This window comes from Pipra filicauda, unplaced genomic scaffold (genome assembly GCF_003945595.2).
Source record: "Pipra filicauda isolate LSUMZ 115617 unplaced genomic scaffold, ASM394559v2 scaffold152_size1767362_pilon, whole genome shotgun sequence".
Classification (NCBI taxonomy): Eukaryota; Metazoa; Chordata; class Aves; order Passeriformes; family Pipridae; genus Pipra; species Pipra filicauda.
Window position 1 is genome coordinate 1,594,151 of NW_024104018.1, and position 14,524 is coordinate 1,608,674.

The 14,524-nt window shown below is 38.1% G+C and overlaps 1 protein-coding gene across 9 annotated transcripts in view; it reads right to left on the reverse strand.

Annotated features, from left to right (window-relative positions):
• The window catches only part of NEB (nebulin), a 96,529-nt gene that overhangs the window by 22,725 nt on the left and 59,280 nt on the right, over window positions 1-14,524 (reverse strand). For 7 of the 9 annotated variants that reach the window (XM_039379013.1, XM_039379011.1, XM_039379012.1 and 4 more), the window contains exons 90-111: window positions 14,388-14,492; window positions 14,110-14,208; window positions 13,751-13,861; window positions 13,484-13,588; window positions 13,187-13,291; window positions 12,816-12,920; window positions 11,659-11,763; window positions 11,292-11,396; window positions 10,687-10,791; window positions 10,380-10,484; window positions 8,059-8,163; window positions 6,348-6,452; window positions 6,143-6,250; window positions 4,972-5,076; window positions 4,233-4,337; window positions 4,000-4,104; window positions 3,307-3,411; window positions 3,108-3,218; window positions 2,783-2,893; window positions 2,187-2,288; window positions 1,974-2,072; window positions 1,361-1,459 (exon numbers count right to left, since the gene is read on the reverse strand). In XM_039379013.1, coding sequence (XP_039234947.1) covers window positions 1,361-1,459; window positions 1,974-2,072; window positions 2,187-2,288; window positions 2,783-2,893; window positions 3,108-3,218; window positions 3,307-3,411; window positions 4,000-4,104; window positions 4,233-4,337; window positions 4,972-5,076; window positions 6,143-6,250; window positions 6,348-6,452; window positions 8,059-8,163; window positions 10,380-10,484; window positions 10,687-10,791; window positions 11,292-11,396; window positions 11,659-11,763; window positions 12,816-12,920; window positions 13,187-13,291; window positions 13,484-13,588; window positions 13,751-13,861; window positions 14,110-14,208; window positions 14,388-14,492 — 2,310 coding nt within the window. Of the gene's footprint in view, window positions 1-1,360; window positions 1,460-1,973; window positions 2,073-2,186; window positions 2,289-2,782; window positions 2,894-3,107; window positions 3,219-3,306; window positions 3,412-3,999; window positions 4,105-4,232; window positions 4,338-4,971; window positions 5,077-6,142; window positions 6,251-6,347; window positions 6,453-8,058; window positions 8,164-8,853; window positions 8,959-10,379; window positions 10,485-10,686; window positions 10,792-11,291; window positions 11,397-11,658; window positions 11,764-12,815; window positions 12,921-13,186; window positions 13,292-13,483; window positions 13,589-13,750; window positions 13,862-14,109; window positions 14,209-14,387; window positions 14,493-14,524 lie in introns of all 9 variants that reach the window. The other 2 variants (XM_039379016.1, XM_039379015.1) reach the window with 2 other exon arrangements.

Consider the following 14,524-nt stretch of genomic DNA (forward strand, 5'->3'; position numbering starts at 1 on the left):
TGTTTAAAAGAACTTTTTACATATTTCTTGGAGAAATAAGAGCTTTAAAAGACATAAGAGCACTGAAGATGTCAATACATCAAATACTTTTCGATATGTTATTATACAAACACTGTGTTTTGGCTGAATAAGAGACGAATGACACCAATGATCACAAACAGGACACAATTAATTACCAGGAATTAGATTATACAAGAGGTTTAGTAACACTTCCAAGCCACAGCAGCAGCAGCCAGGTAATGAGAGCCATAATAATGCAGCAGATCCAGGCTGGAGGCAGAGAAATGTTGACAAGAATGAGAATTTTTTAACCCCCAAAAACTGCAGAATTGAAAGCAAGCATGACAGACAGACAAAATCCAACTAAAAAAACCCAACTGGATAAACAAACAGGACATAAAGAAGGACATAAGAAGTTTATGAGAAGAGACAGCCAAGAGAAAACAAAATAGTTGAAGATATTCCAGTTATTCTTTGCTCCCTCACTGCCTCTACAGCAGCTTATTTTCTCTCAGAACTAAACTAATCTCAACAAAGAATGTTTAAAAGACCCAAAGAACTGGTCAGCACTGGGACAAGAGCATGGAAAAGGAGGATCTCAGCACTGAGTGGGAATAAACTTAATTTCTTCTTTTTCTTGTAATTCAGTGGTTCAATTAAAGAATCCCTGGCTCTGTTGAAGAGATCCATGGTTTTCCTGACACTCAAACGTGCCACAGATACATGCAGTAGATATGGAAAAACCAAAATCCCCCCTTTTTTTCACTTGGAAATACATGTGTAACACTGAAATGGCACAGAGCTGCTGCTGCCACTTCAACAGCTGCAGCCCAGGCTCACTTTTTTATTTTACAAAGGTTTTGAGGTGGGAAGAAGGATAAGAAATGATGTGCCTTCCAAGCCCTCCCAGGCTCTGGGATTGATTCAGTCACACACTATTTTTCCACTATGAAATTCCAGCACAGTGTAAACAGGCTGTTTACATTTATAAATAAATTCGAATTTTAAATTTCCTTTAAAATTTACATAAAGTTTAAACGAAGTTTTAATAGAGGTCTGAAAGTTAAAATGAAGTTCTAGTGACTGTTCACTGAAAATTTCCAGCACCATCACTCAGATCTGTCATACACATATATTTCCTTTTTTTTTTTTTTTGCACACTTTCAGAAAATCACACCTCAAGTTTTAGGTGTTTTGGCGTGAAAAAGATGAGTTTTCACTCATCTGGAAGCTCCAAAGCCATTTTGAAGGGCACAATAACATTTCAACAAGGTGGTGCTTCAGAATTGCAAGATGATACACAAGCAAGAGACAGGTGCACAACAATGGCATTGATGCCACTTAATTAAAATTATCTTACATGGCTACTGAGCATATTGGCTTTCTTAAAGGTTCTCATCCAGGGGGTGTCATAGGATGCAGCTCCGTGGCCCCTCATGTGTTGTTTGAGATACTCAGCCTACAATCAGCAGCAAGAAAGCAAGGTCAGAAAGGCAAAATTCCAGCATTAAGGCATGAAAGGGGGAGAAAGAACCAAGCTCTGAGGTCCTGGCACGAGATTATTTTGAAGACATGGGGTGGAAAGCGGCTGCAAGAAAGCCAGTGTCCATTCAAAGGATGGGTAATAAGAGTTGGGTCAAAGGGGGATTCTTGTAAAGCCAATAAATATCCAGAAGAGCTGTAAAAGAACATGGCAAACACTTCAGCTTTAGCATTTAAAAAAACAAAAATCTTCTCACAACACCATTTTAAGAAGATTTTATACCTCCATTAATGACATTTAGTAAATCAGTAGAAACATTCATCGAACAAAGAAATACCTGCGCTGGTATTTAATTTTTACTTTATTTTTTTCCCTTTCCCCTAATCTAGAAATAATTTCAGTTATAATAGTGACATTATAAGTTAATATTATGTCTCATTTCTCTCACTGTTCCAAAGTTTTCCCCACTTTTTAATTAATTCCTCCTTACCTGGCTGGTGAGTTTGGACACCTCCTTGGCCAGTTCAATGTCTGGCCGTCCCAGCATGGTCACCCCCACACCAGCTGCTCCACGCTTTTTATACTCAATCTAACAGGGAAAATAAAGATACAGTTGGCATTCCCTTTGAATTAGTCTACTGACACTGCTTTAGTAGGAAAATTAACACCTAAGAATTATAGAGAAGACTTAAACCCCACTTACATTACTGATTAACTTGGCAGCCTGAGTTGCTTTCTTAATATCTGGTCGATCTGCTATCGGTGTGTAGTGGAGCTTTGACTTGGCATCCTTCTTGTATTCAATCTAATCCATGAAAACAGGCAAAGAAAAGGAAATTCCTGAGGATTATCCATAAGGAATATACCAGTGAAGGACACAGCAACATTGCTGAGAAAGTATATGGGTTTATTTTTAAAATAATTTCACAAGGAAGGGATTTGGGAATTTATTTTTGCAAGTTTTCTACAAATGAAGAAATAAACATTGGAAATTCTGTCTGTATTTGAAAGAATGAAAAAATTATTAGATGTGATTTGCATCACATTACTTTAAATCCCACCATGTGATCAAGTACAAATCCTTCATTTCAGTGTAATTTTATATTTGTAAATACAGGTACTTTAATCTTTCAGATAAAAGTAAAAATACAATCATTCAGATAAAAGAAAAATAAAATTTTTCAAAACTACACCAAAATATGGAGGCTGGGAGGGTATTCAGAAATACAGAAACTTGGTTTTTTGATTGAATTTGCTTATAAAACCTACTTAATTAATGGAAAGAAAAGGCAAACTCACTGTACTCTGGTTTTTGGCAACTTCCATGGCATGTTTCACTTCAGGAGGCTCCAGCATGACAGAATAATTAGATTTGCCTTTCTCCTTCACAAAGTTCTTCTTATAGTTTGTCTGTTAAGAGCAAAAAGGGCCACGTGTGATTTGGCAATTTCACAGGGAGGGAAACGCTACCAAAACTTGGAAATAACCCCCCAAAACTGCTGAGAAGGGCTCAGGTGGAGCCTCCTCATTCCCAAAGTGTGTGGTCCCCAGTTTGGTTGTCAGGATCTGCAGTTTAGATTTCAAAGGTGGTTATTTGGAGATGATGACGTGAGTCTGAACCCACCTCACTGACGTTCTTGGTCACCTCCTTCACGTGCGCCGTGTCCCGCGTCTCGGGCAGGGTCGTGAAAGAGCCGTGGGGGAGCTGCTTCTTGCTGTGCTCTTTGTACTTGTTCTGAAAGCACAGCACAAAAAGGGGTAAGAAACAGCAATTCAGGGATTAAATTACACTTAAAAGGAGCAAATAACTGCTGGTGTTTTACCTCAGAGACAAGAGAGCTGACATTCTTGGCCAGGAGGATCTGAGGTGTGTCTGGGACCACATGGTATGTTCCCCGGGCTTTGTTGTGCTTCTCTTTGTATTTTATCTACCAGGAAGGAAAGATCTGATTTTAAGCCATGTTTATCTTGTCTTATGGCAGATTAAAAAGTAATTATTATAGTTGTGTCTGCTTGCTAGTGCAAAACTTAGCAGAAAATCCCATATTTTAATATATTCCAAAATAAATTCATTTTAGTCTATACATTCCTAGAGCTCTCACTTGGAATTTTATGGATATAGCAAATATTAATATCTTGATAGTAATTATTAAAGATACTTTGTGTTATGCCCAATTTATAGCTGCAGCTTTTTTTGTTGTTTTCTCCAGTTATTTCCACTTCAATACCAGGAATGCAGAGATACCTGGGTGGAAGGTCTGGAGTGTTCAGGCAACGTTAACTTTGGATATTAATTTAATATTGTGTGACATTTACAAGACCAAGTTTATTCAAATGTTGTTGATTTATTAATGAAATAAACAAGTCAATTCAAATAATGGAGTGAGACTGAGAACAACTGTTCCAAGCTTCACCCTTATTCCAACCATATTCCCAATAAAACAGTTAATGTAATAAATAAAGTTCTAACAAAGAACTTTACTTACTTAGAGAGGAAAAGTGAGTTCAGTACTTACATCACTGGCTAAAATGGCATTATTTAAGGCCAACACTGTGTTTTTATCATCAGTGACAGAGATTTTGCACCCCTTCAGGAATTCCCGGTCCAGTTTGTACTCATACTGCAGGGAACAAAAAATAAAAAAAGGATAAGAGAAGAGAGTCTCAGATCTTCTACAATTTGTTTCTTATATTCTGGACGTGAGAGATGTGGGAAAAGGGAATATTTGGGTTGTTCTGACTTTCTTACATCACTCTGCTGCAGAGACGATTTGGCTGCTTGCACAAAGTCAGGCCTGTCAGCAATCAGGTGCCAGTGAGCCTTGGCTGCTTCGTATTTCTTCTTATAATCCAGCTGTTTGCAGGGAAAAACCAAACAAAAGAGAGTTAATTGGAAGTTGTGAACTTTACACATGACATAGAGAGGGAAATTCTCTTTGATCTGTCCCAAAAAAAGAGAGAAGAGGGAAAAAAGCGCAGCTACGTCAGATTGGGGCTTTCCTCTGACTCATGCAGCATCTATTTATTCCAGTTTTCCCACTCTTAGGTGGAAAATGGAATATGAAGGGCTGAAGTGATGTCCTGACTTTGAGGAAGGTGGGAGCTTTCAGGTTCTTCCTCTTGAAATGGGTGTTGGGCCACTAAAACCAGAAAACATGGGAAAGCTTCCCATGAAGTGCTTGCTTTGTCTACAAGAACATCCCAGGGAATTCCTGGGACAGCTGTGTGTCTGTCAGGAAAGAGGACAACTAAATGAACAGTAGATTTCTGACACAGAAGGACCTCCACTGACCTCAAAGAAAACTTGCAAGAGTGAGAATTTTAGCACAAAATGAATTAAAATATATTGAAGTCAAGCGGGGTAAGAATTAGAAGCGACGTCCAAGCTGAGAAAATTCAGTGGAACTGAAAATGGAATTCCTGGCCTCTCCTGTCAGTCTAAAACACTCTCCATAATGAAAATAAGACCTGAATTTAAGTGAACTCACGTTGCTGTTGAGCTTGTAAGCGTGTCTTGGAGTCTTGATATGAACCGAATCTGCCACGACGTTGCAGCGAGATTTGCTCCTCTCATACATTTCTTTGTATTTCAGCTACAGAAAGACCAACACATCAAATGTTACAAAGGTACCAGTCAGCAGCAGCAAGAAAAGCATCCCAATGCGAAAAATATAACAGTAAATTTGCTCCTGTCAAGATAAAATCTTGATAGAAGAAATGACTGGATGTGGTTAAAAGAAATGCTTTAAATATACTTGTTTTCTAAGAGCATTCAATGCTTCCTGAAAACTCCTTCGTAGAACCTCAGCATTCAATTTGGAGCTTTAAAAAATGTACTTTAGTTCTCTGATCACTTTGAAACATCTCTGTCTCCTGGTGATCCCATTAGTATCTGGATAATATGGTTATTTTTCCTTCCTGGATTTACTATTTATGTAGATAATTCACAGAGCATCTGAATGACATTCAGGTTACTTATTCTGACAGTACTATACTGAGTTACAGAAGTGTTAATATCCTCATTTTATTTATGGATATCTAAAGAACAATACAAAAGTCAGGGAGAAAGCCTAAGGTAGAAGGAGGAATTAGGACCAGGACTCCTAAATCCTATATATTATTCTATCCACTCCATCTTCCTTTCTCACTCCTTTCTAGTCTTTCACTGCCCCAGAATCAAAACACATCTTTATTTTAGACCACAATATCTACCTTACGAATTCACAACATCCATAGAAGAAATTGATAAACACAGTAAAGTATTAACTAATTTATTCAGGGCTCAAAAAAAGCCACTAGAGGACGAAAACCTAGGAAAAAACCCCCCAATTCATGATTTAGAGATCAGTTGCAGCTCATGGCTTTTATTGCTAGTAAAATGTATATTATTAGTAAAATGCATAATTACACAAAAAAAATGTTTCAAGAGTTACAGAAGAAAGTTACATAAAACACTTCCTGAAAAACTGTTTTAAATGAATTAAATGAAAATAGCATTAAATGAAAATAGAGTTTAACAGGCAAACAAAATAAAATAGGCTCTAAGAAGAAAGGGTTTTTTTTTCCCTGAGTGTTACACCTGAGTTAAAAACATTGGCTGTCAAGGTAAAAAGTTAATTATGTGTGTTTTTGACCCCCAGCCAGGGCTGATTTACTCACATCACTGATCCTGTCCTTGACCTTGCGCACGTGGAGCAACATGGGCGTGTCCTGGATGGTGGTGTAGCCCTTGGGCTTGGCTTTGTTGTACTCCAGCTTGTAAATAATCTGCAAAGGCACGTTGGAGAGCAGATTAATTCCCTGGGGGTGATTATCCCACTCCAAAGGCTGGGATGAGGAGGAGATGAGCCCGAAGCACACTCACATCACTGATCTGTTTGTTGACTTTGGTGGTCCTCAGGTACTCCGGGGTATCCAAAACTGTGGTGTATTTGTCTTTCTTCTTCTCATAGTCCTTTTTGTATTGAATCTGGTGGTGGGGAAAGACTGTAAATTAACACCCAGAGCAGGACAAAACCTCTGGGAGAGATGTGATTTTACATGATCACTTTGCAAAACCCTCCCACAAAGCCCAAGAAAGCAGAACGTGCACCAGGAGCTGAGCTTTGCAAACCCCTCCTGTGCCCAAGAGGCTGCCTGAGTAATTAATTTGTCTGATTAACTTCATTCATTTATCTCCAGGATGGAGCTAAAGAATCAATCTTGGCAGTTCAGTGACTTTTAAATTCCCTAACTGGACAACATCTCCTTTTTAAATATTCATCATATTTGGCCCAAGGTTGGACTTGATGATCTTGGGGGTCTTTTCCAACTTCAATGATTTTACAACCAGAATGAGGAGAAATGTAAAATATCTTAAACAACCAAAGATTAAAATATCCACCACATATATCCTAATGCTATATATATATATTTTAAAGGCTTTGGCAGCAACATTTGTGTCTTGATAACACTTTTCTTGCCCTACTGAGGACTCTAAACCTGTTTTCACACAGTTCAGTGAGAACAGGCTGTTCACCAAGAGTTTGGATTCATTGTAGGCATCCTGAGGGCAGCTGGAAGGGGGTTGAAAACATTTTAAAAAACTCATTTTTAAAACAGAACTTTCACTTCATCAGAAAACAAACCCATGCTTTTGAAACAGGACCATGACAGACAAAATATAAAAAACTTCTGAACAAATAATCAACGATAACATGAAGTGAACATGCAGTTAGACACTGTTGTTTTTTTTTTAATTCAAACATACTCAAAATTACCTGCAAGGAGTTTTTAATGAGATAATAGAAATCCACAGAAAAATGGAATAAAAATGCCTAGTAAAGTTCTTCAGTAATTTAATACTGAAGAATATTATCTGTGCTAATAGTAAAGAATAACACCCTTCTTCCTCTCATGTAACTGTTTTCTACTGTTCCATTTCCAGTTTATAACTTAATTTATTAGTAATTTATTATTATAAATCTCCAGTTGTTTATTATTATTATTATTATTATTATTATTATTATTATTATTATTATTATTATTATTATTTTCCAGGTTTATAATTTATATTGTGATCAGGAATCATTTTTACCATTAAAAGGAGTAAGGTCACTGTCAGCAGCTGTGATTTCAGAGCACAAATAACTCTGTTCTCTATCTGACACCATTCCAGGCAGAGTGGGAATAAATGTTATAATCTCCTTTAAATTACTTCATCATTAATTCTGTAATTAAGAACTCATGTTATGGAAGGTGGGCAATCTAAGAAATGGTGGCAGAATGAGAATTGGGTTAAGGAAATATTAACATATAATATCTGAAATGTGTGAAAAATTGCTTTTCATGTAAATATGTGAAATATATAACAATTATTTATGATGAAGGGAGAAAATGGAGACAAGATCAGCCTGAGCTGAGTGACCCAGTGACAGCAAATGTGATAGTCTGGTCTCAAAACTATTTGATCACTGCCAGCATAAAGCACATCAGCAAATCCTTGGGGTCTGAAATCCGTAGGAAAGCAGGAAATATTAGAGGTCCAAGCAGCGAAATTGTATCTAAATGTCTCCTAGAGCAGTTCTTCATATTACCTGGCTCCACAAGTAAGTGTTGTAGAGAGCTGTCAGCATATCTGGCCTCAGAATTTCATTACATCCATGTTGCAGGAGCATCTTGGCAAAGGATTTATAGCTTTTCTGTTCATGCAAATGGCAACGAAGGACAAGAGAGACCCATGAACACCAGGAACAACAACACAGCTCTAGATCCCAGACACTTGGAGAGTGGAGAGATGTAGGCAAGGTACTGTATGTATTCATTGACATGTGCATACAACTCACATCTGCAGAATGTCAGGGGCAGATATCGCCAACAGAAATATGAAATGGATAAATATTCATCTAAAAATATATAAATGCATTTGTATTAAATGTAGAAAGATATTTCCTCTCCTGTTTGCATAGGGAAGGAAATGTCTTAATATTTTTATAGGGAAGGAAAGGAAATCATGAATTTTTGGGGGGAAATTGTAGCTGAAGGTGAGAGCACTCAAAAGGCAAACATGGCACTGCTGCTTATCTAGGAAGGAGAAGATTATCCTGGCAAAGGCCTTTAAAAGAGAGGTATTAAAAAAGAAATGCTTGATAAGTAAAGGCATTTTTTAAACCTCTCCAGTGGCTTGAAGAGGGCTCAGGTTCTGCAGTGAGTTGATGCACAATAATGAAAGTACATAAAGCACAGAGCAGCTCACACAAAAAGTCCCAGTTCTTTTTGGGTGGCAGAACGAAGATCGTCGATGACCCGAATGCCCAGGGCAGTATCACAGCTGATACTGCTGGGTGAAGGTGGCACACAGTTCTGGGAGTGACCCAGTGCTCCCACAGTACCTGACTGCTCAGCCTGGAGACCCACTTGGCCAGGAGATTCCTGGGATCATCCACAATAACGCTGTACCTATCTTTGAGCTTCTCATAGGCAGCCCTATATAATTTCTGCTCAGGAGAGCATCACACAGCGTGACAAGAGAGTGAAAACACAGAGAGATCATTGTTCTAACCATTGCCACCTCTGCACAGGGGTCATTACAGCCTGGGCTGGGAGGTCATGGCCAAAAAGAGAAAAAGAATTAAAAACAAAAAGAAGAGAGAGAGTATTTCCAAAGGTACATGCATTTCTAGGTTGTCACTGGAAGGCCTAAACCACAATTTAAGCATGTCTACATATTCCTGCCACTCCAATAAACTCATTTTATCACTCATTTTCTTCATAAAAAATAACAGTAGAACTCTATTACAGATTCTTGAGCTGAGGATAAAAAGATGACAATGAGATGTGGGGGTAAAAGACAATATTTTTTTAACATTTTGTAAGCAAAATCTATAATCCCTTATTAAACACTTATCACTTATAGAACAGAAGACATTCAGGCAAGATCATTCCAATGTATGGAGCCCCATTGCTAAAATTTTACCCATTTATGCTTCTGATATTAAATTTTTCCTTATTTGCTTTACTGAACAATAAGAACTGAATACTAACAATCATCCCTAAGAAATTCTGGCTCATTGTTTATCAAATTCAGTAAAAAATTATAGCAACAGAACTGGAATTGTATTTGCTGTGAACAGTTTTTCTTACCCAAAAAGGTAAAACTATAATACATGGACAGACAGGTAAACAATTCATTGTAATAGCTGGTGAAAAATAATGAAATACCAAAATGGAAATCTAAATATCTGCTTCTTCAATGAAAAGCATCAGAGCTGTGTGTGATATTCCAACTCTGAGCTGATGGGAATCACCCAGAACATGGTGTTTCTCCACAGGCTTTGTCCTGTGGGTGTAGAGAACTAATCCTACAAATTCCAGGGGTGATTTTAACCTTAAACCCCAGGGGTTTCATTAAACCCCCTGTACTAGAAGGTGTGTGTATATTGTTTGTTTAGCACTAGAGGTGAAAAATAAGATAAAAGTGAGTAACAGAGTGGAAAAATTCAAGGCAAAATATATGGAATGAAATGAGCTTTGGTAACTTCAGGCATAAGAATGTCTTCCCAACACTGGTTTTTCCAATGCTTTAGGAAAACATTTGGATTTCTCTCTGTACCTTTCTCAGATGGAAATCACCAGTGTTACTCCACAAGCAGCAATATTTATCATTTATTTCCCAGTCAGCAAAGGAAAAGTTCCTTTGCAATGAGACAAATTAATGGGACGGGGTGGGAATTTCACTTTCTAGGTTCTGTAAAAAAATAATACTCAGACAACAAGAACAACCTTGTCTTCCATGATTTCGGCCTGATCTTAAGGCATCTTTAAGCCTGAATATAAGGCAGATCCACCTTCAGCTCTGTATTTACACACAGACTTTACTACTTGAGTAGGAGACTCCAGAGGAGCCTTCAGCACTTACCCCATCCATCAGCTGAGTTGCATATCTAAAATGCTCGTTGCTTGGAGAGTCAGCCACGTACTTAAACTGGGACTTGGTCTTCTCAAACGACTCCTTGTACTTGCACTGGAGAAAACCAGAACCAAACACACAACAAAAATCCCCATTTTAATCTAAAGAATGGCCAGGCAATGAAAAGAGGATTTTAGAGACAGACCGTGGTAGAATTATTGCACATGTGTGTTTAAGTTTTCTACAAACAAATGGTTGTAAATGTACAGCAAATGTCAAAAAGACATTCAGCAACATCTCAGACTGTTTTACTCACCCCACTGTAGAGCACTTTATTCTGTTCTGCCAGGACAAAAGCTGGAGTATCCCACACATAACACCCGGTGCCCTTGAGCCATTCCAAGTCTTCCTTGTATTTAACCTTTGGAAAAGAAGTGAAAGGACGTAGTTTTAAGGAGATTATCAGTGCTGAAAGGACACCTCAAGGTGTGGCAAACAATTCCATCCATTATTATTCCAGGATTAAATACATTAGTTACTCATACTTTTCTGAGGGACTCAGTTTACTCACATACCTAATCTATCATTAACTATTGGAGTCCCTGTGGGAATCAAAAATATTTATTCTTGGACATTTAAAGGGTCATTGTATAATTACAGATATGAACAATTACAGGGTTAACAGGGTGACAGAGTTAACAGAAAAATGCAACTGAAATGAATTAGGATTGCTCTGTTAATTTGAAAAGGAGATGAGCTGCAATTTTAGCCATTGGAATCACTCTGTCATTTCACAGATCTACCAGGAGAAAGTCTAAATCACTGAAAAAATTTCACCTGCCTTCCCTTTCTTTAGAAAGGCGGCTTTGGTTTCATTTTGGAAACCTACTTATAACTTTTCCAGGAACTCTCTGAACTCACATCACTGATGGCATCCGTGACCAGGCGATGATGGAAATGCTCCGGACGGTCTGGGATTGATCTCCAGATTCCCAGCTGGCTCTTATAATTCTCCTTATATTTGATCTACAAAGAACATTGAAGAATTAAGTAAAACAATTTAAAAGAACACTTCAGACCACAGAGTTCCATGTGTTTTTCTGAAACACGGGAACCAAGAATGGGAACGAGATTCACCTTTGTAACGTCAAACGCAATCAAATCTAATATTCCAGAGAAGGAAACAATCTAATTTTTTCTAATTATTTCACACACTTCAGTGGAACAACAGCATATTGTAGGTTATTAAGTGACAGACAGTGGTTGGGAACAGAAGTGCTGTACATACAGTGCTGATGTCATCGGTGACCTTGCGGTGGTAGACGATGTCCAGGGCGTCCTTCACCGTGTGGTACTTGCCCTTGGTGTTCTCAAAGGTCTCTTTGTAGCGCAGCTGGGCACGAAAATGACACACAAAACAACATATTCATCTGCCAGGAACTGTTTCAGTTAAAGTTCTTAACTCTCAGGAGTGACATCCTGGGATGTGTTGCTGTCCAACACCCTCGTGTAAGCCCTGAGGGATTTGAAGAAGCTGCAGCTGCCTACAATTAATTGGAATTTGACTGAAACTTACGGTGGAAATTTGAGAGAATTTCACCCAGTTCACTTTCAGACTGGAAAAAAGGTCCTTGTTTCACAGGACACAAGTGCCACTTGTGGCATTAAAAACTGCTTATCCTTTCTTCCATGTCCTGATCTAGAACAAAGCAGGAAGATCATCCCAGTCTGTGCTGAAAGGTTTTCTCAGAGGAGAAACTGAGACGTGCAGAAGAGCTGGGATACTCCTTTAAATTATTTTAAAATCACTTCTAAGAAAGCACTAAAACTAATTAATCCCTGGAAAAAAAACCCCAGCCCAGCACATATCCTGCTGGTTCTGAAATACATAGGAAAGATCTCCCAAATGATGCTCTGCCCACTGCCTTAAATCCCAAGTAATTGTTCAATGCTTGAAGGAAAAAATATCAGTTTCACCTTAATAACCTTCTGTGCAGCAGCTCAGATAATTTTTGCCTCTAATCCACTCTTGAATTAAAAAATAAACACATTCTCAGAACAGTTTACTTCTAACACAGAAAGAGATGAAAAAAGCTGATAAAAGGTATTCCATCCTGGTTCCAGCATCAATCATTTCACTCCAGTCTGCACTATTTGGAGAATTGATGTGTAAGCAAATTACTCTAAATCTATTTTTCCTTTGTTCAGTGCAGTGGGAAATAAAAATGAATTATAATAATAGAAAAAAATTACAGTGACATCAAGTCAAAACTTAATAATCTCCATAATATCAAATGGAAATGGACATGCAAATGGAGTGATCTCATTCATGACCTACACTGGGATAGTCTATGCTTTGAATTCTTGCTCCCTATTGATTATTTTCTGGTCTTTGTGGAAAGAATCCAAGGAAAAGCAGCAGTGCAGGTGCTCCTGAGTACTCACATCGCTGGCATTCAGATAGGCCCTCTTGGCTCTGATCAGGACTGGGGTGTCAGGGACAGGGGTGTATTTGTGCTTCATCTTCTCATACTGAGTTTTATACTTTTTCTAAGAGACACAGCAAAAGGGAAGAGTTATAATTTCGATCTTTGCCAATCTGCAAACAAGCACTTAGAAACAGGTATCTTATAAAACACAGAAACATATTTTTAAAGTGGTTTAGAGCTTACAAAGGAAACGTGGAACTTAAGAGAGAAAACAACTAAATGTAGGGAAAATGGACTTGAGCCTTGAAATTACTACTAAAATTAGAAATAAAACTTTTTTAAAGAGTTCAGCATAGTGGTACCAAATCAAAAAAGCAGTTATCTTACCTCACTGATCATGTCCTTGACTTGCCTGGCATGTGTAAAGGCTTGAGTCTGATTATCAGCATGATGATGGGGCCTCTCTTTTGTGGCAAGTTCCACATACAAGTACTGCAGCAAGGAGAAAACAATTTAAAAAAAATATCCATTGCAAGTGAATTCAACTTTTTAACTTCGAAAAACGTCTGTAAATTCAAAACATAGACATAACCACACAATTTTCTACATTGATTTGAAATGGCCTGGAAAGAATTTGCTAAGAGGGACTCCCTGATTGTTTTTTCATTAATATAAGTTTTTCACCTGGCTCTGTATTTTTTGTCCTTCCTTGGCTCTTATCAAGTCAGGTGTGTCCAGGATGGAAGTGTATTTTGTCTTCACCTCGTTGCCTGCAGCTCTGTAAACCAGCTGGAAAAAAAGACAGGTCCATGAATTATTTCTTCTGTTACACATGTTCATTTAACACCTTTGCAATTAAAACATTTCACCTATTTCAGAAAAAAAAAAAAACAACAACAGGGAGAGGTTAATTATAGCTATGAACTTGTGCAAAAATAACATAGAACTTACTTCACTCAAATGGGTTTTTAGCTCCTGAACTGCTCTGTATCCAGGAGTATCCAACACCACGTTGAATTTGGACCACATCTTCTTTGCAGCACCAGTGTATATGTAATTAGACTGGAAAGGAAAAGCAGTTTTATTTAGGAAGCTTTTACTATTCCTGGTAGGAAAGGAACTTTTACAGTGTCAAGGAAATTTTTAGTGTAAGCTGGCAGTGCTTTGAAACAACTAATTGGCTGCATGGCAAGAAATTCTGTCACAGGTCTTTGCTCATTTTCACGGGCAATGAGTATTTCCCTTCCTGAATGCACAGAAATAAATCAAATGCTGTTATAGGTGGTTCCAGAAGAAAAAAAAACTCTTACCCAAAGCTTTTTGAGCTCACGAGCACGGACCATGTCAGGAGTGTCATACAGGAAACAACCCAGGCCCTTCAACCACCTCAGGTCCTCCTTGTATTTATTCTGTGAGAGAAAGAAAAGTCAACAGTCAGCTTTGGGGAGAATTTCATTAACCAGCCCCTAAACACAGCGACAAAACAGTTATTTAATACAGAATAGAAAGGAAATGAGAGAAGGAAAATCCTGCTTTAAGTATAAAACACTAGGCCTGTTTTTCCAACACCTGAGCAGGAGTCACTCACGTCACTCGTGATGTCCCCAACGTAGCGACAGTGCAGCACGTGGGGGGTGTAAGGCAGGGAGATCAGGTGGCCCTGCATCTTGAAGAAATCTGACTTGTAGATCAGCTGAAAGACAAAGAGAAAACCAGCATTTCACA